Source organism: Perca flavescens, chromosome 9, assembly GCF_004354835.1.
Source record: "Perca flavescens isolate YP-PL-M2 chromosome 9, PFLA_1.0, whole genome shotgun sequence".
In the NCBI taxonomy this organism is placed as follows: Eukaryota; Metazoa; Chordata; class Actinopteri; order Perciformes; family Percidae; genus Perca; species Perca flavescens.
In genome coordinates, this window is record NC_041339.1 from 9,409,307 (window position 1) to 9,432,102 (window position 22,796).

A 22,796-nucleotide genomic window follows, 5' to 3' on the forward strand; every position below is an offset into this window, starting at 1 on the left:
CACTTCGGACCAAGCACAGTACCTGGGGTGACAGTGCTTTCACCATTGCAGCACCTTCCCTCTGGAACTTCCTACCCATACACATCTGTGACTGTTTTGACCTGGACACATTTAAATCACTTATCAAAACACACCTCTTCAGATTACCCTTCACATACACTAGTCTTACATATTATCTACTGTTAGTTACTGGTTTTATTGTTTTAATTGCTTTTAATATGCTTGTTGTTTTTGTTTTTTTTATGTGTTAAATGTACTGGTTTTACTGTAAAGTGTCTTTGAGTACCATGTAAAGTACTTTATAAATAAAATATATAAATAAAACCTCTGCATGTGAAAATTATACAAGAAAATGTAAATATTGGTCATATACTGTATGCAGATCTGGTGTTCAGACATTAAAGGGTCAGTATAGGTAACTTTCATGAAAATAACTTTGTCGTATTTGCTGAAACTGTCACTTTATCCTGACAGTAGGAAATGAAAGATAACGTGAAATAATAATGTTCCTCTTCCTCCCCCTAGTGTCTCTAGTGTCATTTGCAAGTTCCCACTGTAGATAAACAACCAATCAGAGCCGAGGAGTCTCTAACACCGTGTCATGACTGCTCATGAACTGCGAACATCAAACTATCAAACTAGGCAGCGAGCATCAAATATGAATCAAGATTCTGTTAGTGTATTGCCTATTTCTCGTCTCAAGCATTTTCAGAAACATATTTTAGTTTACTGTTTAGCTGTAAAATGATAAAGTTTGCTGGGCTGGCCGGGGTTTGGTTTTGCCTCAGATTGGTCACAAACGTTCTGTTTTTGGACACATGGCATGTTCTGAAGCTTTTACAGAACAACACCCAGAACAGCTCAGAAAGGACAAGAAAAGCAGCTACTAAATGGACCTTGTGGTGAGTTTAATTTGTCAACTGTTGTTTTCAAAGTAAAAAATTAGCACAGCTTTAAACCCAACATAGATAGTCTGATTAGATAGATACTTTATTCATCCCGAGGGAAATTTTAGAAAAGACAATTTTATTAAGTGCAAATTACATCTGCTGGTGAAGAGCTATGATGAAAACAACTATTCAAGTAATATACTGTATAGTGGAATGCAGTGTGGCATACATTGAAGGGAAAAGACTTTTCAGACTATTTAAAAAAAATAAAAAGTATAACAAAATTGGATCTGGTGTTGAGATTATTTTTGTCAATCTGAATATATTGGGAATTTGAATATAGTAGATATTTGGTAAGAAGGGGTTTGGTAAGTAATTAAAATAAGTACAATAAGGACAGCACAATTTATAAATCCAAACATAAATAAAATATGATAAGATCAGATCCAAATACAGAGCAAGAAAAGAATTGCAATTTAATCATGATTTTTATGCTGCCACTAATGCTACAAACACTGGTGGCAGCATCCCGTGTGAGCTCCCAATAAATCAATTCAGGGCCCCTTGCATAGCATTTCTATGGTAACGCTCTGCACAATTCCTCCTCCAGCCCCCTCTCCCTCACTCCCTATGCGATGCAAGAAGTGCGGTGATGGAGGATGCTGTAGAATAGTCTCCAGCATGGCACATTAACCTTCTTCACAACCAGATGGGTAAATGACCCGGATGCAGAATGGGAGAGGGAGGAGGAAAAAGGACAGGAAAGAAAGTGATGAAAAGGGAGATGACAGGGAGGTAGAAAGAAAGGACAAAGGGGCTGAATGGTGGAGATGCAGAGGGGATGGAAAGGAGGTTAATGGAAAAATGAGCAGTGGAGAGAAGTGACTAGGATTAAAAAAAAGGCCCTTGACACCATTTATGATACCACTCAATATATTTTTGGATAAACTCATAACCACAGAAAAAACAACATCAATCAAACATAATGACCACCCTGCTGTATGCTGATAAAATATTTTGTCCTCGCCCATGCGCAGAGCATCCCTCTGCATCCCTCTTCACTAAGTGGTCCTGGTGAGAGGATGGAGATTCCCTGCCTCATTTTCATCTGCTTCTGCTCTGCTTCTCTTTTCAACCAATTCAAGAATTTCCAGAAAAAAAGATAAAACCTTAAAACACATCTTCCACCAAAGACTTGAACTAACAACAGGGAAGAGAAGGGGGCTCTCACGTAAATTCATACATCACCAGTGGAGACAAAAGCATATTTTAACCACCTAAAAATTTTAAACATGAAAATGATGACGAGAAAAAAAAGGGAGAAATGTGACGACTTACCGACATGAGTGATGACACACTGCACCCTCTGTAGCAGCTCCTGGACTGACATCTCGTCTTCTCTCAGCCAGCACAGCATCTCAGGGTGTGGGTCGCATCCACTCTCCTGCTCTTCTCTCTCTCTCTCTCTCCCCGCTCTATCTTTTTCTCTCTCCGCTGCCACGCCTCTTCTCGGCACCCTTCCTTCTCCGACAATCTCCCCTCCTTTTGCTCCTTAATCCAATTTTCTGTTGTAAATGTCTTTCCTCCTTCTTTCTTCTTTGAGTTTTTTTATGTGGAGCCTCTCTTCTTCTTCATCACACCTCCTCCAAATTCAAACAATCACAAAGCCTGGCTGGGGGGTGGAAATGATGATGCCACTCCCAGCCAGTCAGCAAAATAGTAAGCCTGCATATGACCAAGACAGCTAGTCAGGGAATAAAACAGCAAGTAGCTCAATAAGCCAGTCAGTAAATAACATAAGCAGTCAGCCAGTGTTTAGTTAATAAAATAACAAATTTGTTTGTCAGCCAGTCAACCCGACAATAAACACCATAGCCAGTTAGTCGGTCAGTGAACAAAACTGTTTCTCAGCCAACAAACTAGGCAGTTTGAAAGTCATTAAAGAAAAGAGCCAGTGTGTCTGTAAATTTGTAGGTCAACAAAACAGCCACTAATTATGTTAAAACAAAGCTAATTATTTAACAACAAAACAACAGCTACGCAATTATTCAGTCCAATTCATGATGTTGGTTTACATATCCAAAAAGTAAGAAGAAGCCTCCTGGTCAAAAACACAATAATCCTCACAGCAAAATGATGCTCTGTTTGCTCTAATAAAGCAGCTGAGTCACAATGAGTGAAAACGATTCAGAGGGCTGCTTTACCTGCAGGCAAAGAGACACAGAAGAAGGGGGAGGGTGGATAGATGGGGTGGGGGTTAATAGGTTCATGAGAGAAATCCTGGTGCCTGGAAGTAGGCCTACATGGATTGGAGCTAGTGGAAAAGGGAAGTATTCATTGATCTGATTAGATCTAAGGTAGGAAAAATAACACAGAAAATCGTTTTGAGTCTCTTAAAATACAATATCTTTGCCCAATAGATTATACAAATAGAATAGAGCGTCATTTGTCATTCATGCGTTGGTTGCTGTTTATTTAGTGCTACCAGAGGCCACTTTGCTGCTGATCCCGGTCCACATTTTGATTGAAGCCAGCAACACCAGGCAGGGGCATTACCATCTCTCCATAAGCTAGGCTATGTCTATTGGGACTGTGGTGACTGCCTGGGAGACAACCATTAGCCAGAGACATCTGCAATCAGCCTCACCCTGCAACTCACTTATCTTCCCTCTGGGTAGATCCTAAATTGGATCTGCTACACTGGTCGACGTAGTTAGGTTTAGGCATAGGGAGTGGGGATTGGTTAGGGAAAGAATACCATGGTAGGCCAATCAGAGGCAGAATAAGGTGGGCCACAAGGCTCGTCCTTTAACGTCAACACGTCTAGTGGATCCGATCTAGCATCTACCTTCCTCTGCCAGCCAATTACAGCCCCTATTGACGGCTTTTGAACATGCAGCATCAATGGCACAGCAGCTGCCAGACAAAGCAGAACATAATCCTGGGCAATGTGTGCTGTATCAAGTATGTTCATTCATCCATTAAAGCGTCATTGTGCAACATTGTTAATTTAGGAAAAATAATTTGCTTTTTGCGAATTTCTAATTCATAAATAACTGACAAAAATGCTCATATGATTTATTTTTGTGTCATTATCATACAGTCCAAAAGTTTGGAAATAACACGAGAAGACGAGATGAGGGGATGACAAAATATGAAGAGAGGAAAAACAAGAGAGGTGAAAAATAAAAAAATAAATGGAAGGGAGGGGAGGAGACCTGGGGAAAGGTGGGACAGAAACAGATAACCTGGCTCTGTAGGTAACCTACCAGCACCTTTAAAGTCAACTCCCTCTAAAACGGCAAATTGTAGATTGGGTAGAATCAACTCCTCCCCCTCCCCAACCAACTCATGGATGCATTAAGAGGTCTGCTCGCATTCGTTATGCGCGTTCATCGTACCTAGTTTAATAACTCTGGATTCGGCTAGGCTACTAGTGAATGTTAAAACTGTTTAAACGGAGCCTTTAAGTGTTCGGGCTGGTAAGTTGATGTACCCCCCAAAAAATGATCCGCTGAAATATAGAAGTTTATTTCGCCATGCAGTCTATGGGAAAAGTCTTTCTGGGCCAAAGGGGTGCAGTTCCACCGTTGGCCGCTAAGCCCATGGTTACTTTAAGACATGGCGCTGTTCCTGGGGGCTTGAACCGGCTTGAACCAACTCGGCATCCAGAGCATCTGATCGGAAGCCACGGTATGCCGTCGGCGGAAGTTGCCTCTGATTGGCTTACCCTGGAATTCTTACCTTAACCCTAACCAATCTCAGTCCTCATGCCTAAACCTAACCAATCCAACCAACGAAGGCAACGAGTAATAACCAATCAAAGGCAGAGTAGGGCGGCTCAAGCCTTCACCATCCTACAAAAAGCAAATTTGGGAGCGGGAAGGTACTAACGCGCTACAGCCAGTTATTTAAAGGCTTTGTTACGTAGAACGATATTAAGGTCAGAGTTTGTTATATAAAGTAAGTGTGATGCACTATCTGCTAAACCAACAGCTAACGATTTGCTAATACTATTAGGTAACTTAATAGTAAACAAGCCAGCACTGGCTAATTAAGCTAACGTTAGCTAACTAATTGTAGTTAGCTAGCCTCTAATGCTAGCTATAATTTGTTCAATTGCATCTGAGATATATGTCAGTAATTGGTGGTTTTAACGCTAAATTATAACGTTAACGTTGTTATTAAACATTTTCCATATGAAAAGGTAACTCTAACGTTACTTCCAAACTTCGTTCAGAAACTATTAATTTGATTGTTTTTCTTCACACAACTGACATGGCTAGCTACACACTTTGGGGAAAGTAGCCTTTAGATTATTTTTTAATTCCGTTAACTCTACGGTTAGGTACCCACCACTAACTGTATTGTTTGAATAACGAGCTGTTAACGTTAATTTCTAGCATCTAACGTTATTGTAAAATGTAACTTGTTGAACGTCACTCTTACAATTCAATCATACTGACGTTATAATAAGTTTTGATCTTGTAGTGTCAAATAACATACAATGCGATATATTACTGTAGGAACTAACTGATGGTCAACATGTGACGTTTTTTAAATTACTTTTTTAAAGTTTGGCATTTAAGGAAACGTTATGCAATGCAATGGTATCGTGTTTTTCGCAAATTTGGAAATACTTCACTTCTCATTAAGACAAATGAGCTAGCTAATCATTAGCTGTCTGCAATACTTGAACAAGAGCCTAGTGAGTGCAGCATGGGTATTGTTTAGTCTCTGGTGGTGCAATACTTTGACCTTTCTGAATAATCATCAGATATTACAGGCATGATGCATCTTTTATCCAAAAGGAAGCTTTGTGCTGCAACTTTGGTCTTAGGTAATAGTTGTTCTTTGTGTGTTTCTGTTATTGCTTGTGCATGTTTGTTTATCCCTGGGTGTTTCTGTTGCTCTTTCAAAAATCAGGTGGAGTCATGCAGGCCTTTTTGAAAGGAGCAACTGTTCAGACTACCAGATCTCAGAAAGACAAGGCAGCAGCAGGGCTAAGTACAGAGAAGAAAGCCAAGGCTATTCCTTGGGTAGAAAAATAGTAAGTGTGAACCACAAAAGTGTACTGTACAGTATGTCTGCTTCTGTAGCCTGAATCCACAAGAATCGCAAGCACTCAGAGAGAGAGAGAGAGAGAGAGAGAGAGAGAGAGAGAGAGAGAGAGAGAGAGAGAGAGAGAGAGAGAGAGAGTACACACACGCATGTGTATGTACGTTAGAACTGTTGGAACAAATGCCAAAATTCAAATATAATTCCAATAGTAAAAAAATCAATACTATTCGAATGCTGAAATTACTATTCGAATGTGACTTTTTTTTTTATAAATATGTTGGCTAATGTTAGCTAATCTCCCTCTTCTCGCCTTGGACTACCCGCATGTGTCATTCATGTCACGTCTTGTGAATAATAACTTAGCGGGAGTGAGAAACACAAGGCATTGTGAGGTCTAAGATAACGTTAGTACAACATTACGGAGCTAACGTTGAGTACCGAGTAACGTTAGTACAGTGTTTCTCAAACTTTTTCGGTCATTCCCCACTTTGGACAAGGCAGAATTTTCAAGCCCCACCTGCCCCCATCGGCCCAACACAATGCTAATGAAATACGCGACAAGCTTAAACTGTTCCAAATTATTGAACAACTAGTATCAGTATAGTAACAAGTTGTATCTAAATACAAACTAACAATCTACATCCAATAACAGCGAGTTCAAAAATTTGAGAAATACACACACACACACACACACGCAGTCACTCTCTAGTCTAGTGCGTGTACTAAAAGCTTTAGTAAACATGACATTAACAAAAAGGGTTGGGCTCCACATTATACAATAACTTTATATGAAGGAGAATTCATGAAACGGTTACAGACGCTAAACTATTTTTATTGTGCAAACTGCAAAGTAGTAAAATAAACTCAAATCAAATGAATAGCCTACACATACAAACAACTTTAACGTTGTTTCCCTTTCAAAACAAAATAGTTGTAAGCTAGTTGTATAAACACTACCTTGGTCACAGGTAAGTTAGGTTGTTGTAGTGTGGTTGTAGTGGGCGACTGAACGTAGCTCCGCTGTCAGCCTCCTTCGCTGTTTGAATAATGTTAGCAGGTTGGCGGACGTATTTCAGCGAGGCAAGACATCTTAAATCCAGTGTTTTAATCATTGCTCTGAACCCGTCTTTTTCAACGGTCTGTAGCGGGACCGTAGGTGGATTGCGTTCATGACGTTGCTCTGCTGCATGGTTGAAGTGACATGTCTTTAACGTTGGCACAGTAATGTTAGCACGGTAACGTTAGAGCGACACGTACCAACCGTGGCTAAATTATGTCAGATTTTTTAGAAACAAAAAACTTCGGAACAACAAACGGTTCCTCTCTTGAGCACACATTGTTCTGGTGTATCTCCGGTCTTTCTTCATCCTCTAGCTAGGCCTAACTTTCTTCTCGGTTCTTGAATGTGCAGTACCGACCAAGTTGGGCGGTGTAGCTACATTTGTAAATGTAAAATTATTAGTGTTAGAAACTGTTTAAGTCACAAATTGTTATATGCTATGGTGTTTTATCCTTTTTAAAGAGTTAGTTGTGGGTTATTAATTGTTGTGTTATATAGTTACTACCATGAGTAAGAACGGTACGCAGTTAACGGGTCCCGGTGCTGCGACGGAAAAAAAAAAAAACTCAATAGACCCGTGGATCTGTTAAATTTTCCGATCCCCGATCCAGCTATTTTTTTCAATATCGGGGCCGTTATCCGATCCTAATATCGGATCGGTGCACCCCTAGTCTTGTACCATGCAATTGTAACTGGCTCAAGCAAATGTCGATCGAGGCAGCGTGACTCGGATCAAATGCCGAGCCATGATTGGGCTTCCAACGTTCTAACTCCGGCTCCCATGGACGGATTGACTTATGTCTTGTTGGATTCCTAAGGCTTCAGAGAATAAGATTGGGCCCGATTGGTCGTTAGACGTCTCGCATGAGAAGAGTTGAAAAAGCCCGGAAGTGAAGTAGTGTTTGTATTTTTATCGTATCTCGTAGATTGTGAGGCAAACAGCTAGATTTGGATAAAACGGCATGGATATTCCATTTCCTTGGATTCTTGGGGATGTAGGAAAAAACGTTTTTGTTAAAATATCCCTGTTTTGGCTAAAGACAGAAGGAACAAGGTATGAATGCACACTCGACTCTCGACACCAGCTCCGCAGTCTACAACTGTATTTCTTTATTTTCTTTAACTTTAACAGTAGGGCTGAAACGATTCCTCGAATAATTAGATTACAAAAAATCCTTGATGCAAAATGACTTGCCTCAAAGCTTCGTTAAATCAATGTTGCCAACGTTGTATCGCTGACGGACGGTGTTTCCGCACGGAGCCTTATTACTTTCGCATAGATGCTGCTCAGTCTGCTGCTGGCGACACATGCCAGAACGTAAATAGCGAGGGGCTAAGAGAAGAGACAGACTGGAGAAAACGACAGAAAGTGTCCAAAGTTTGGAATCAGTTCAAACGTAATTAAAACTAAAACTCTGTACAGTGTGTCTACTGCAAAATCAAACTAGCTTACCGTGATAATAGCACAACGTCAGTGCTTAGCATCTTAACAGAAAACATGGAGTCTAACTTAATCATCCATTCCACGAAGCGGACCGACAAAAGTAAATCACAGAGTCGTATGGACGATGAAACTACACCAAACACAACAACTACCAAAAACAAAGACAAGAAAATACGTAGTGGTGACCACGATCTGATCTAAAGAGCTGACGCGTTGACTATCCCTTCGGAAAAACAGCTGATTGTTGCGCACCTCTCTCTCTCTCTCAGCCACTAAGTGCCGTTCACGGTACAGTGACCCTTGAGAGGTTTTAATGTCCCCAACTGTCGTTTTGTGCTCTTTTTTTTTTTTTTTTTAAATGTGTATAAAATGTTTCACCTTTTTCAGCCCTTCTGAGTTTGCAGGTATGAAGTTTGAATAGTAGTTTTAAATTTATTTTTAAAATCTATTTTTGCGCATTATGTCCATAAAAGGCAAACAAATACAACAGAAGACATAACTACTTGTATAAGTATATTTATTTCAATAGAATATAAATACAATTTATTTAAAGATATACATACCTACACGTTACAGAATAAACAAAAATAATAAATAAAATCCTTGCAAGGCTTGCCTATCGAATGTGCCTAAATAGTGAGACAACATGCTAAATAAATATTAACAGGCTGTGTTTTTGCAAATCCCAGCAGGCCAAAGTGTGTTGATGAGGTGGCCTTTCAGGACGAGGTAGTAGCAGTGCTGAAGAAGTCTCTGGAAGGAGCTGATGTAAGTATCAGGCTATTACCATGGCTTTGATGATGCATACTGTGTTGTTTGATGGATTGTTAACACCTTTTCCATTTGAAAATGGTTAAAAAAAAAAAAAAAAAAAAAAAAAAAAGTCTAAGGTCTGTGTGATTTATTTTTTTGTTTTTTATTGTAAACAAATTCCATGAAAAGCCTTAAACCAAAAATGCTAGTTAGTCCATCTCTAACTAGCTTCACTACCTGTGCGCTGGCCCCCAAATGAAGTCATTCTTGGACATCTTTTCCTATGTAGACATAGATTCAATATATTTACACACAATGGTTTTTGTTTTTCAATTTATATTTTCAATGTATTTTTTTTTCTACACTTCTGTAGAGAAAGTTAACATTATTTATATACATACAGTATGTATGCTATAGTGTGCTAATAATCATACTTTGTGTGTATCTATCTATCTATCTATCTATCTATCTATCTATCTTTAACGGAGCTAGCTAACTGGAGCTAACCGCTAATCAGAGCGTTGCTAACCAAGCCTTCAGTTCTCCGTGCCTGTATCTATTAACTGTATTTATGGACCCGAGCCCGAATAAAACCCTTAATTTTATTAAATTGGCTGTAAAAGTTTTAAACTACAACTCAGAGTTGTTTGAATAACATAAATCTGCACTGATGAGATCTAAATGAGTGCAACAGGACATGTATAGTACAGAACAGTGTGTTTAGGATTCCCAAATCCCGGATTAATAAACTTCAAAAAACGAACAATGGTCTAACCAACAAAATGAACAAGAATTAACTTTAGATAGCCCTAGTCTTATATGATTTAACAGGCATTAGGAGGGAACAGTGTTGAGATTAATAATATGTAACTTTCTGTATGGATCATTATACAGTATTACAGGAATTTATCTTCTGAACCGTTAACATTTGGCAAAAAAAAAAAAAAACTGATTTAATTGACACTTTTTTTTTCTTTTTTTTTTTTATTGAAAATTTAACAAGCAATTTGCTGCATTTTAGCAAAATACTGAAAGCGGCAGAAATGCAGAACTGAGTAGGCTAGGTGTGAAGTGTCAGATGCTGCATAGTGTTTTAATATTTTCATCTGTATCATATTTTAGTCTAATTTGTTTAATATGTAAATAGTTGTTTATTTCTAAATTATCTGATGTTATGTAGTCATTGTTTTCACCTTCGTTTGACTAGTTCATAATAGGGATGCACCGATCCGACTTTTTCAGTCCCGATACCAGGGCTTTGTGTATCTGTCGATACCCGATACAGTTGCTGAATTTATAATAAACTTAAACTTATATCTTCCTTCCACCATGTGGAAGAGACTCAATGCACCAGACTTTCCTAACTAAACCTTACTTTACTAACTAAGACAAAATAACATAGATGTAATGTATTGAATTCTTATTTGTTATTTTAAAAAACAATTGTGCATTTAAATTGAAAATGTAATGTAATCAAACTTGTTAAAATAAATAACCATAATGGGCCTTTATATAGGTTTATAATGGCTTATAAATTCTACTGTCAGGAGTACATAGAATATCACAAAAACATTTTAATGCCATCATTACTTTTTTTACTAAAAGCTTTGATTACTAAAGGGTTTGCTTTCCTCCTCAACAATATACAATAACGTTATATGAAGGAGAATCCATGAAACAGTTACAGAATCTAAACTATTTATTTTTTCTGCAAACTGCAAAGTAGTAAAATATACTTAAATCAAATGAATACACCTTTAACATTGTTTCCCTTTCAAAACAAGATAGTTGTATAAACACTACCTTGGCCACAGATAAGTTAGGTTGTAGTGGGCGACTGAACGTAGCTCCGCTGTCAGCTTGCGTCGCAGTTTGAATGTTAGTAGGTTGGCGGATGTATTTCAACGAGGCAAGGCATATTAAATCCAGTGTTGTAATCAGTGCTCTGAACCGGTCTTTCTCAACGGTCGGTAGGGGGACCGTAGGTGGATTTTGTTTATAATGTTGCTAAGCTGCATGCTTGAAGTGACAAGTCTTTCACGTTAGCACTGTAACGTTAGTACGGTAACATTAGCACGGCCGAGTATTTCAACAAACGATCGGGGAAATAAACGCCTCTTGTCCGCGAGTGAGCTGTATGGAGCTCTATCAATGAGAGCTAGCTTGCCTCCTCCTAACAAAACTTCTAAAATGCATAAAAATGCATTAAATTGAAATTGTTACCTTTTGTTAAAAATTTAGGGTAGCTATGAAATTCAAACTGTAAATATACGACAGTTATGGTGAAAGTGTAGCAACGATCTTTTCCCATAGGATTAAATGGGACACATAGCCTAGCTTGCAGCTCCCCCCAAGGAGACCCCTCATGTTCACAAAAATGCATTAAATTGAAATCCGACACCATTGTTAGGTTTATAAGACCTTGGGGTAGCTGTTATAAGTGATGTGACGAAATTCAAACTGTAAATATACTTTAATTATGCTGGCCAGCTCCGGAGCTCCGCAGATCCCCGAGCATCCAGTAACCGAGAAACGGTAACTTTCACTGGGTGTGGAGGTTGCTGCTTTCTCGTCAGACTGTGTGGAGCTCCTAAAGTCCGACACGTCTTATCAAATTTGCAATTAGCCATACATTTTTGTAAAAAGGCCCATATTTGATCTTTATATAGTTGATTTCTCGCATAAAAAAGTCTCAAGTGAATTTAATAACGAAGTAGTAGACAATGTATAACTTTGCAGTGTCTGAAATATGAGACCTGCTGTCTAGTCTCCTATGTGGTTCGCTCAAACCAATCAGCTCATTTACATATTCATGAGCATACCATATTTGGAAGAAAAGCTCTTGTTACAAATAGGGCTATATTCACAAGGTAGTTAAGGACCCATAAAATAGCAAGCAATATTCAGCCAAACCCTATTAGGAGACCTTAAGGAACAGTGTGAAATACCCCATATAATCATTCTATCACCCCTTTAACAGACTGTTATGCTACCTGGCTAGCTAGCAGCTATAATGTTACCCAACATGCCGTTTGGCAGTGTAGCTACATTTGTAAATGTAAAATGTTTTATCCTTTTTAAAGAAAGTGAGTGAGAAGGGTACGCAGTTAACAGGGGTCCCAGTGCTGCGACGAAAAAAAAAAAAAAAAAAACTTAATCGGTCCGTGGATCTGTTAAATTTTCCGATCCAGCTATTTTGTCAATATCGGGGCCGGTCGCTACTGCACATTCAAGAACAGAGAAGACAGTTAGCTAGAGGATGAAGAAAGACCGGAGATACACCAGAATAACATGCGCTCAAGAGAGGAGCCGTGTGTTGTTCCGAAGTTTTTTGTTTCTAAAAAATCTGACGTAATTTAGCCTCTGTTGTTGCCCGCCGCTCTAACGTTACTCGGCCGTGCTAACGTTACCATGCTAACGTTAAAGACGTGTCACTTCAAGCGTGCAGCGGAACAACATTATGACCGCAATCCACCTACGGTCCCGCTACAGACCGTTGAGAAAGACCGGTTCAGAGCAATGATTTAAACGCAATGGATTTAATGTCTTGCCTCGTTGAAATACGTCCGCCAAACTGCTAACATTATTCAAACACCGAAGGAGGCTGACAGCGGAGCTACGTTCAGTTGCCCACTACAACCACACTACAACAACCTAACTTACCTGTGGCCAAGGTAGTGTTTTATGCAACTAGCTTACAACAATTTTTGTTTTGAAAGGGAAACAATGTTAAAGTTGTTTGTATGTGTAGGCTATTCATTCGTTTTGAGTTTATTTTACTACTTTGTAGTTTGCACAATAAAAATAGTTTAGCTGCTGTAACTGTTTCATGGATTCTCCTTTTTAATAAAGTTAGTGTATAATGTCGTGGAGCCAAACCCTTTAGTAATCAAAGCTTTTAGTAAGCATGACATTAACATGTTTTTGTATGTTATGTACTCCTGACAGTAGAATAAGCCATTATAAAGGTGGCCCATTATTGAAGGCCCGTTATTGTTATTTATTAGGGCCCGAGCACGAAAGTGCAAGGCCCCAACGCTGCCTTGCACTGAAAGTGCAAAGGAACCTATTGTTTTTCGTCAGATTATTTTTCCGAGTCCTTCGTCGCATTTTTGAGGGCGTTGATGCACGAAAACTCACAAAAATTTGCACACGTCACAACTGCTGAATATTGCAAAGTTCTGTAGTAATTGGGCTCGGTCGTTGCCAGGGGGCACCATAGCCCCCCCTAACGTGTGCCTTAATTCTGAAAAAAGTAAGAAATTAATATACCAACTTTTGAGGGAACATAGGTCTCATCTTGAACTCCATGGAGCTATTTTTAGAAAACATTTCCAAAATGTTGGTTTTTGTGCTAAAATCTTCATTTTACGAACATTTGTTTGAGGTCTTCAGGATGCACGAAAACTCTCAAACTTTTGCAACCATGTGCAGAATATTAAACTCTTTGATCTGAATACACATTTAGGCTTGGGAGTGGTACGGTTGCTCTATAGCGCCCCCTAATTGGTTTTAGCACCTGGGCACATTTATGACTGCCTCAATATATACGAAAACTCACAAAAATTGGCAACCACTAAAACACCTGGGAGCTTTGCGAGACTCTACAGCGATTTGGGCCGTACCTGTAAGCGGGCTCCATAGCGCCCCTAATGCGTGGAAGGCCTTAACGTGGACATAGTTACTCCGATCTTCACCAGACTTAATAACCATATTGTTCTAATCATTGCAGACATATTTACCTTCATTAGCTCCGCCCAAACGGAAGGCGGCCATTTTTAATTATGCATTTTTCACAGTTTTACTTTCTTTCAAACTCGTCCTAGGCCGTGATTTCAATCTTTTTGAATCTTTGCAGGTAGTATCTGTTGACCCTCATGACGAAGAGGTATCCAGAGAATTTTGATAGTTGGAAAATATGCGCAAGTTATAGGAACTTCCTGTCTAAACAGGAAGTTGCCTTATTGTGGCAACAATGATTTGCATTGCCCCAAAACTTGACAAGGTTGTTCCTCATGGCCGGTTTAGCATCTGTGCCAAAGTTGGAGGCAATCGGCCATTAGATGGCACTGTTTTAATTTTTTTTTATTAATAAGCAAAATATTGATATATAGGAAGCCTACTTTGTCTAACTACTCCTGGGACGTGAGTCCAATCTGCGTGAAAACTTGGATATAGACTTGGTGGACTCTCGTGACTAAAAGTTATCAAAATAATTTTGATAGCTAACACAATGCTCAAGTTACAGAGGACCAACTTCCTGTAGGGGGCTGTCGAAACAGGAAGTTGCATATCTTACCAAGATTTATTCCGATTGACACCAAACATGACACAGTTTTTCCAAATAGGGGCATGAGCATCCATGCCAAATTTAGAGTGAATCAGCCATTAGATGGCGCTGTGAGAATTTCTTTTATTAATTATTCACATTGCAATATATGGGAAACATACTTGGTCTAACTCCTCCTGGGCCGTGAGTTCAATCTGCACGGAAACTTGGATATAGACTCGGTGGACCCTCGTGACTAAAAGAATTTTGATAGCTAACGTGATGCGCAAGTTATGGAGGAACAACTTCCTGTAGGTGGGTTTTGAAACATAAACGGTTGTATCTTGGCAAAAGTTATTCCGATTTACATGAAACTTAGAATGTGTGGTCCACATGTGATGTTGCATTTGCCAGTACCCGCCGGGGCAAGAAGCGAGGGCCCGTCATCGCTGCTTGCAGCTTTAATTAGGGCCCGAGCACGAAAGTGCAAGGCCCCAACGGTGCCTTTTAGCCGTATAGAATTTTGATAGTTGAAAAAATGTGGAAGTTATAGCAACTTACTGTCTAAACAGGAAGTTGCGTTATCTTGACAACAATTTTTCCGATTTCCCCGAAACTTGACAAGGATGTTCCTCCTGGCTGGTTTAGCAACTCTGCCAAAGTTGGCTGCAATCGGCCATTAGATGGCGCTGTTTTAATTTTTTTATTTAATCATCAAAATATTGACATATGGGAAGCCTACTTTGTCTAACTACTCCTGGGACGTGAGTCCGATCGGCATGAAAACTTGCATATACACTCGGAGGACCCTCGTGACAAAGTTATCAAAAGAATATTGATAGCTAAAACAATGCGCAAGTTATGGCGGACCAACTTCTTGTAGGTGGGAGTGGAAACAGGAATGGTTATATCTTGCCAACGGCTATTCCAGTGGACACAAAACTTAAAAAGTTGTTCCTCATGTGCCATTGAGGCTGTTTGCCAAATATGTCGTCAATTGGCCTTTAGATGGCGCTGTTTTAATTTTTTTTTATTAATTTGCTTTGAGAGAAAGCTACTTTTTTTAACTCCTCCTAGAGTGTGAGTCCCATCTGCACAAAAATGTGCACGTAGACTCTGTAGACCCTCATGACAAAAATATATCAAAAGAATTTTGATAGCTAACACAATGCGCAAGTTACAGAGGACCAACTTCCTGTAGGGGGCTGTCGAAACAGGAAGTTGCGTATCTTACCAAGATTTATTCCTGATTTATTCCATATATGACCAAGTTGTTCCGTATAGGGGTTTGAGCATCCACGCCATATTTATAGTGCATCGGCCATTAGATGGCGCTGTTAGAATTATTTTTATTAATTATTCACATCGCGATATATGGGAAACATACTTTGTCTAACTCCTCCTGGGCCGTGAATCCAATCTGCACAAAAACTTGGATATAGACTCTGTTGACCCTCGTGACTAAAAGTAATCAAAAGAATTTTGATAGCTAACACAATGCGCAAGTTATGGAGGAACAACTTCCTGTAGGTGGGTGTGGAAACATGAACGGTTTTATCTTGGCAAAAGTTTTGCGATTTACATGAAACTTAGAATGTGTGGTCTACATGTTATGTTGCATTTGCCAGTACCCTCCAGGGCGAGAAGCAAGGGCCCGTCATCGCTGCTTGCAGCTTTAATTTAAATTTATTTTTAAGAAGTTTGATTACATTATATTTTTTATTTGAATGCACAATTGTTTTTTAAATAACAAATAAATAAGAATTCAATACATTACATCTGTTATTTTGTCTTAGTTAGGAAAGTAACGTTTAGTTAGGAAAGTCTGGTGCCTTTAGTCTCTTCCATATGGTGGAAGGTATAAGGTGGAAGGTATACAGTTTATTATTAATTCAGCAACAATATTGGATCGGTATCGGGTATTGACGGATACACAAAGCCCTGGTATCGGTATTGGGACAGAAAAAGTCGGATCGGTGCATCCCTACTTGCAGGAAATGGAAAGGAAAAGCGGATAAACAAACCAACAAACATGGAGAAGGGTACAGAACTTTTGCATGGCCATTTTTTATTTTAAAGTTCTTCCAGACGGCGCAGTCGACAGAACCAAAGTTGTTTGTAACCACAGCAAAGTTGATCATCACCGGAGTACTTCCAGTCGGAAATATCACCTACATGCAATACACACCGTTGATACCAGCAAATCATTCAACAAAACAAACCGTGGCACAAGGCTTCAGCAGACTGTTAGATGCAGCGTGTGGGAGAAGTATAGATAAACCAAGGCGAGAAGCTAACCAATGCCATAGCGAAGTGGATAGCTACAGACTGCAGGCCCATTAGTGTTGTGGAGGACGTCGGTCTGAGAATTGCAAAACAAATGACGGCAGGTATGAGATTTTACTAGGGCTGTCAACGAATATTCTAAATTCAAATATATATTCAAATAGTTTTTAAAAAACTAATTTCGAAGGTAAAAATTAATATTCGAATTTAAAAAAAAAAAAAAAGAAAAAACGCTTGCGGTACCAGAGGCTGTCTGCTTTGCGAGTGGACAAAGCAGACTGAAATATCGGTTTCTACATGTTTATGCCTGTACAACAGGTGGGTATACTGATATACTGATACTCAAGTATTGACTAATTAGCTAATCATTGAGGGTTTATTGTAGGCCACTTACAGTAACGAGTGTAGCGTTAGTTTATTTGCGCCAGCGGAAGTAAATAATGTATAATCTGTAGCTATCGTTTCAAATCAGTTGCATGTGCTGCGTGAAGTAACGCACACACATCGGCTCGTGTGGGTGTGGCGTGGGCATCGCTGTTCAAAATCCTGTCTATCTTCCATAATGTAACGCTTTTATCCAAATGAATTGTGTTGTGAAGTTGTCATTAGCTTCACTGTTGTTAGCCACCTCCACTGAGCCCCCAAGGACTTGCTGTAACGTTAGAGTACTCTATCTAATCCTCTTGAACGACATTAAACACAACATATAGTTCATGAGTGGTTTCATCGGCCCTGTTTAACGTGTTGAAGCTCCCCGGCGGCGCAGTAGCGCTGTAGCTGGCCGGTGAGGGCTGCTTGAAGGCGCCGTCCGCGCTGCTGCTGCTGCCGTAATACTGGACACGGCAACGTTAAGTGCCGCTGCGGCGACATCGGGTCCTCTTCCATCCTTGCTGGAGGACAACAGGCATCTTGCATTGTCTTGTTTTTGTGTAGATAATACGTTCTCAAATATGTTTGAACTTAAATAAACTACCTATACAAGTAGTTATGTCTTTGTATTAATTATTCCTGTTATTGACAAAATGCGCATGCATGCGCAACCAGATGTTCGAATAGTTCGAATATTCTGTGTTTGTTTTTTTAGAGGGAATATTCGAACGTCATTTTTGAGCAATTTTGACAGCCCTAGATTTTACAAGACTCACCATCACAAGAAGAATACACGAGTTGTATGAAAAGGAGAGGACCGCAAAAGAGACATTATGCTGAAACGTTTGTGCTTCACCTCACTCTAACAGGGACATTTGGTACTGAACATAGACTGGTTATGCTACTCCCTGATAAAAGGAAAAAAAAAAAATCTGCTGTAATCTCAGAAATTGCTTTAATGTTATGATTGTGGCTCAGGATTTATTTTGTATATAACAAACAGGATAACATTAATGCCCTGACAGTGGTAACAAGCTTTAATTTTGTATTTGCTTTGATTACATTGTTTAAGTTGAGATTTACACTAAATATTTTAACTGCTACTGTATAAACAAAATGCTGATGTTAAGTGTTTGCAGAACAAATGTTATGGCACTTTTGTTCATAGGGCGGAACATTTAAAATAAAATTGTGCTATACACTACTTTTGAATTCCTTATTGGATTTTTTTATATATATATATATATATATATATATATATATATATATATATATATATATATATAAATATAAAATATGGGCTGTCAATCGATTAAAAAAATTAACTAATTGCACAATTTGCTGTAATTTTTTAAAATTGAGACTGAAGCTTATAATAATGGATATTTAAATGCTAAATCACTTAACTTTGCAAATATGAAGAAAAAACACAAACAAGGAAAGGTTCTGCTAAGTTCAGAATGTTTAATATCTATCAGAACAACAGCAGCAACAATTTGGCTTAGTCCTGCTGAAGGCTGCTGGAAACTGCTAGAAACTGTCTGATTTGAGAGCAGATTTTTGTCACCGTCCCCGGCTGCTGTCGCCTGCTCTCGTCTACTTTACAGGCGAGGCGCAGTTCATCTCCAACGAGCCTATGTTCAGTCGCCGGCAGGGCAGTCGGGACTCACCCGGAAATGGCAAGCAGGATGAGGTGACTAGAGTCTCTCAAAATCTGACGAAAATCTTCTAAACTGACCTTTGTTGAGCTGAAATGAAGACAGATTCAGCAACTGCACGGCCTATTTCTCGCTTAAAATGTTTTTAAAAACATGTTTCAGTGTACTATTTTAGTACAATATGAGATCGTATTCTGAACGGCCGCCATGACAGTCTGGCTTTGGATTTCCGGAGAAAACCAACCCATGTGACGCGTTCGTCCAATCAGCTGCCGGTTTTCATTACTTGGGCAACAATACAGAGTAGCGCCGCCTGCTGTTATGGAGGCGTATTACGTTTCTCAGCCGTCACATGAAGTAAACAAACACAGCTGCGTTAATTTCGTTAATTTTTTTTAACGAGTTAAAATTAACGCGTTGACAGTATATATATATATATATATATATATATATATATATATATATATATATATATATATATATATATATATATATATATATATATATATATATATATATAGTGACGTCATGAGAGGCTACACAGCTGTCAGCGGGGTGGCTCAAGTAGTGCAAGGAGACGAGGTTCAAATAATAACAAGGAATTTATTAAAGTTCTTGGAAGTCAATGGAAACATAACAGAATGCAGACATCTTGTTGTTCTTTAAGAGCCAACACTTCAGGGATGTCTCTTCGGCATCTTGAAATCATAATGCTCTCCCTCAGGAAAATAAACAGTTTTTCTCAGCCTTACGGTAGTTCAGGCTGCAGCTAGTGGCCAAGCCAGCAGTAAGTCCTTCCAAATGTCACATGTATTTCCACAGGTGAACACTTCGAACGGTGAGTCCTTTCCACAGATAAGTCTCTCCAACTCTTACACAGCCTCTCATGACGTCACAATACACACACACACACACACACACACACACGTCTAATTTTTATCATAGGTACTTCAACTGTGAGTGACGGAATCTAAAACAAAAATCCAGAAAAGCAGAACTTAATATTTGGTACAGAAACCTTTGTTTGCAATTACAGAGATCATATGTTTCCTGTAGTTCTTGACCAGGTTTGCACACACTGCAGCAGGGATTTTGGTCCACTCCTCCATACAGATCTTCCCCAGATCTTTCAGGTTTCGGGGCGGTCGCTGGGCAATACGGACTTTCAGCTCCCTCCAAAGATTTTCTATTGGGTTCAGATCTGGAAACTGTCTAGGACCCTCCAGGACCTTGAGATGCTTCTTACGGAGCCACTCCTTAGTTGCCCTGGCTGTGTGTTTCGGGTCGTTGTCATGCTGGAAGACCCAGCCACGACCCATCTTCAATGCTCTTACTGAGGGAAGGAGGTTGTTGGCCAAGATCTCGCAATACATGGCCCCATCCATCCTCCCCTCAATACGGTGCAGTCGTCCTGTCCCCTTTGCAGAAAAGCATCCCCAAAGAATGATGTTTCCACCTCCATGCTTCACGGTTGGGATGGTGTTCTTGGGGTTGTACTCATCCTTCTTCTTCCTCCAAACACGGCGAGTGGAGTTTAGACCAAAAAGCTCTATTTTTGTCTCATCAGACCACATGACCTTCTCCCATTCCTCCTCTGGATCATCCAGATGGTCATTGGCAAACTTCAGACGGGCCTGGACATGCGCTGGCTTGAGCAGGGGGACCTTGCGTGTAGGATTTTAATCCATGACGGCGTAGTGTGTTACTAATGGATTTCTTTGAGACTGTCGTCCCAGCTCTCTTCAGGTCATTGACCAGGTCCTGCCGTGTAGTTCTGGGCTGATCCCTCACCTTCTTCATGATCATTGATGCCCCACGAGGTGAGATCTTGCATGGAGCCCCAGACAGAGGGAGATTGACCGTCATCTTGAACTTCTTCCATTTTCTAATAATAGCGCCAACAGTTGTTGCCTTCTCACCAAGCTGCTTGCCTATTGTCCTGTAGCCCATCCCAGCCTTGTGCAGGTCTACAATTTTATCCCTGATGTCCCCCTGCTCTCTGGTCTTGGCCATTGTGGAGAGGTTGGAATCTGTTTGAGTGTGTGGACATGTCTTTTTATACAGGTAACAAGTTCAAACAGATGCAGTTAATACAGGTAATGAGTTGAGAACAGGAAGGCTTCTTAAAGAAAAACTAACGGGTCTATGAGAGCTGTAATTCTTACTGGTTGGTAGGTGATCAAATACTTATGTCATGCAATAAAATGCAGATTAATTATTTAAAAATCATACAATGTAATTTTCTGGATTTTTGTTTTAGATTCCGTCTCTCACAGTTGATAGGTACACTATGATTAAAAACTACAGACCTTTTACATGCTTTGTAAGTAGGAAAACCTGCAAAATCGGCAGTGTATCAAATACTTGTTCGTGTGTGTCAATATAAAGGCAATTGGTAAACAAAATAAATTAAATAGCACTCACATACTGTACACAAAGGCAAACGTCAGCGAAATTATGTAGTCTTTCTGTTTTGTCCTACAAATCAAGGAAGGCATAGCCTCACTAGTGTTCTTGTTTTAATTGCAGCTTCCCAACCTGCTCTTCTATGGCCCTCCTGGAACAGGGAAGACCTCAACTATCTTAGCTGCTGCCAGAGAACTTTATGGGTGAGTGAACTCTAAATGTGTTGTGGGTAAGAAGCAGACATTTCAGCTCCTTCCAGCTCCAAAAATTCCTGTCAGCTGCTTTTTGTTGTGGTTTCCAGGGCTTAAAGTACTCCAGCCTGGTGCCGGATTTCCAACTTGTTAGGATTAATTGCATTTGCAATAATATCGCGATATGTTAAAATGTGATTTCTTAATCGCAAAGGCTGCGCAGAGAAAGCATCAACTTGGCACGCTAACGCTACACCGTACCTTGAACTGTTGTACAATGGCCTCAGGCTCGACAGAAACTTTAAAGTTCTCAGTTGCTACGACGGAATTTGGTTTTAGAAATGCCATATCTGAGATTGATGCAGATCCAATCAGAAAAAAATGGGGGGGGTTTGAATGGGAAATGTCATCCACGTGAATCATGTAGATCCGAAAAGTTTTTATTTGGGGGCGGGGGGTTGGGTGGGTTCCGAGACCTGGTGCTAATACGGCCCTGTTGTCTTAACCGTTATCTACCGGACCGAATTGCAACGCGGATTTCGGTGTCCCTTATTTAGGTGCCACTTAAATGCCTGCGCTTCTCTCTGAAGCTCCGAAACGGACGTTAGAGGCAACTGAAACAACGCCGCACGGGACGCTAGTTAAAACTACACTTGGCAACAGCTAACGTTAGCCTACCGTTAACTAGCAGTTGGAGTAACCACGGTTAAAATGCTGACCGCTAAACGGTATAAAATTGTGTCTGTATTTCACTAGAGGATTCCAACAACAGTCTATAGCTGCCGTTGTCTGAAAAACAACACAGATGTTGCGTTCACTTGAGATTCGCCTCGCCTAGCCTCGTGCTGCATTCAAAGTTGTTGTAAAATACCCTTTTCCCATCCAGTGGCTGTTTTTGTCTTTTAACAGGAATTTACTGGTGAAATAATTTATTATTATTTTTAATAAATCATTTAATTTTGACCCTAAATTCTTAGCAATACACAAGCCGTTCTTTTAATGTCGGCGACTGTTGTTTTGGGCTCTTTTTTTTTTTCTGATCAACTTTTTATTGTGTATATATTAGATTTTTGAACGTACAGAACCGACAAATACAATTGAACAAAGTGCTCCTTTTTATATATGTGTGTGTGTGTGTGTGTGTATATATATATATATATATATATATATATATATATATATGTATTTATATTTTTGATATATATGTAACCGACAAATACAATTGAACAAAGTGCTCCTTTTTATATATATGTGTGTGTGTATATATATATATATATATATATATATATATATATATATATATATATATATATATATATTATTTATTTATTTATTAAGGCTGGTGTGATATGGACCAAAAGTCATATCCCGATATATTTTATGTGAATATTGATATATATATAAATATC

General features: G+C 39.4%; 1 protein-coding gene across 6 annotated transcripts in view; it reads left to right on the forward strand.

Annotated features, from left to right (window-relative positions):
- Window positions 1-4,174: 4,174 nt before the first annotated feature.
- The window catches only part of rfc4 (replication factor C (activator 1) 4), a 45,328-nt gene continuing 26,706 nt past the window's right edge, over window positions 4,175-22,796 (forward strand). The window contains exons 1-4 of one of the 6 annotated variants that reach the window (XM_028587787.1): window positions 4,175-4,257; window positions 5,817-5,940; window positions 9,145-9,223; window positions 21,320-21,399. In XM_028587787.1, the coding sequence (XP_028443588.1) occupies window positions 4,242-4,257; window positions 5,817-5,940; window positions 9,145-9,223; window positions 21,320-21,399 (299 nt within the window). In that variant the 5' untranslated portion in view covers window positions 4,175-4,241. The other 5 variants (XM_028587791.1, XM_028587786.1, XM_028587789.1 and 2 more) reach the window with 5 other exon arrangements.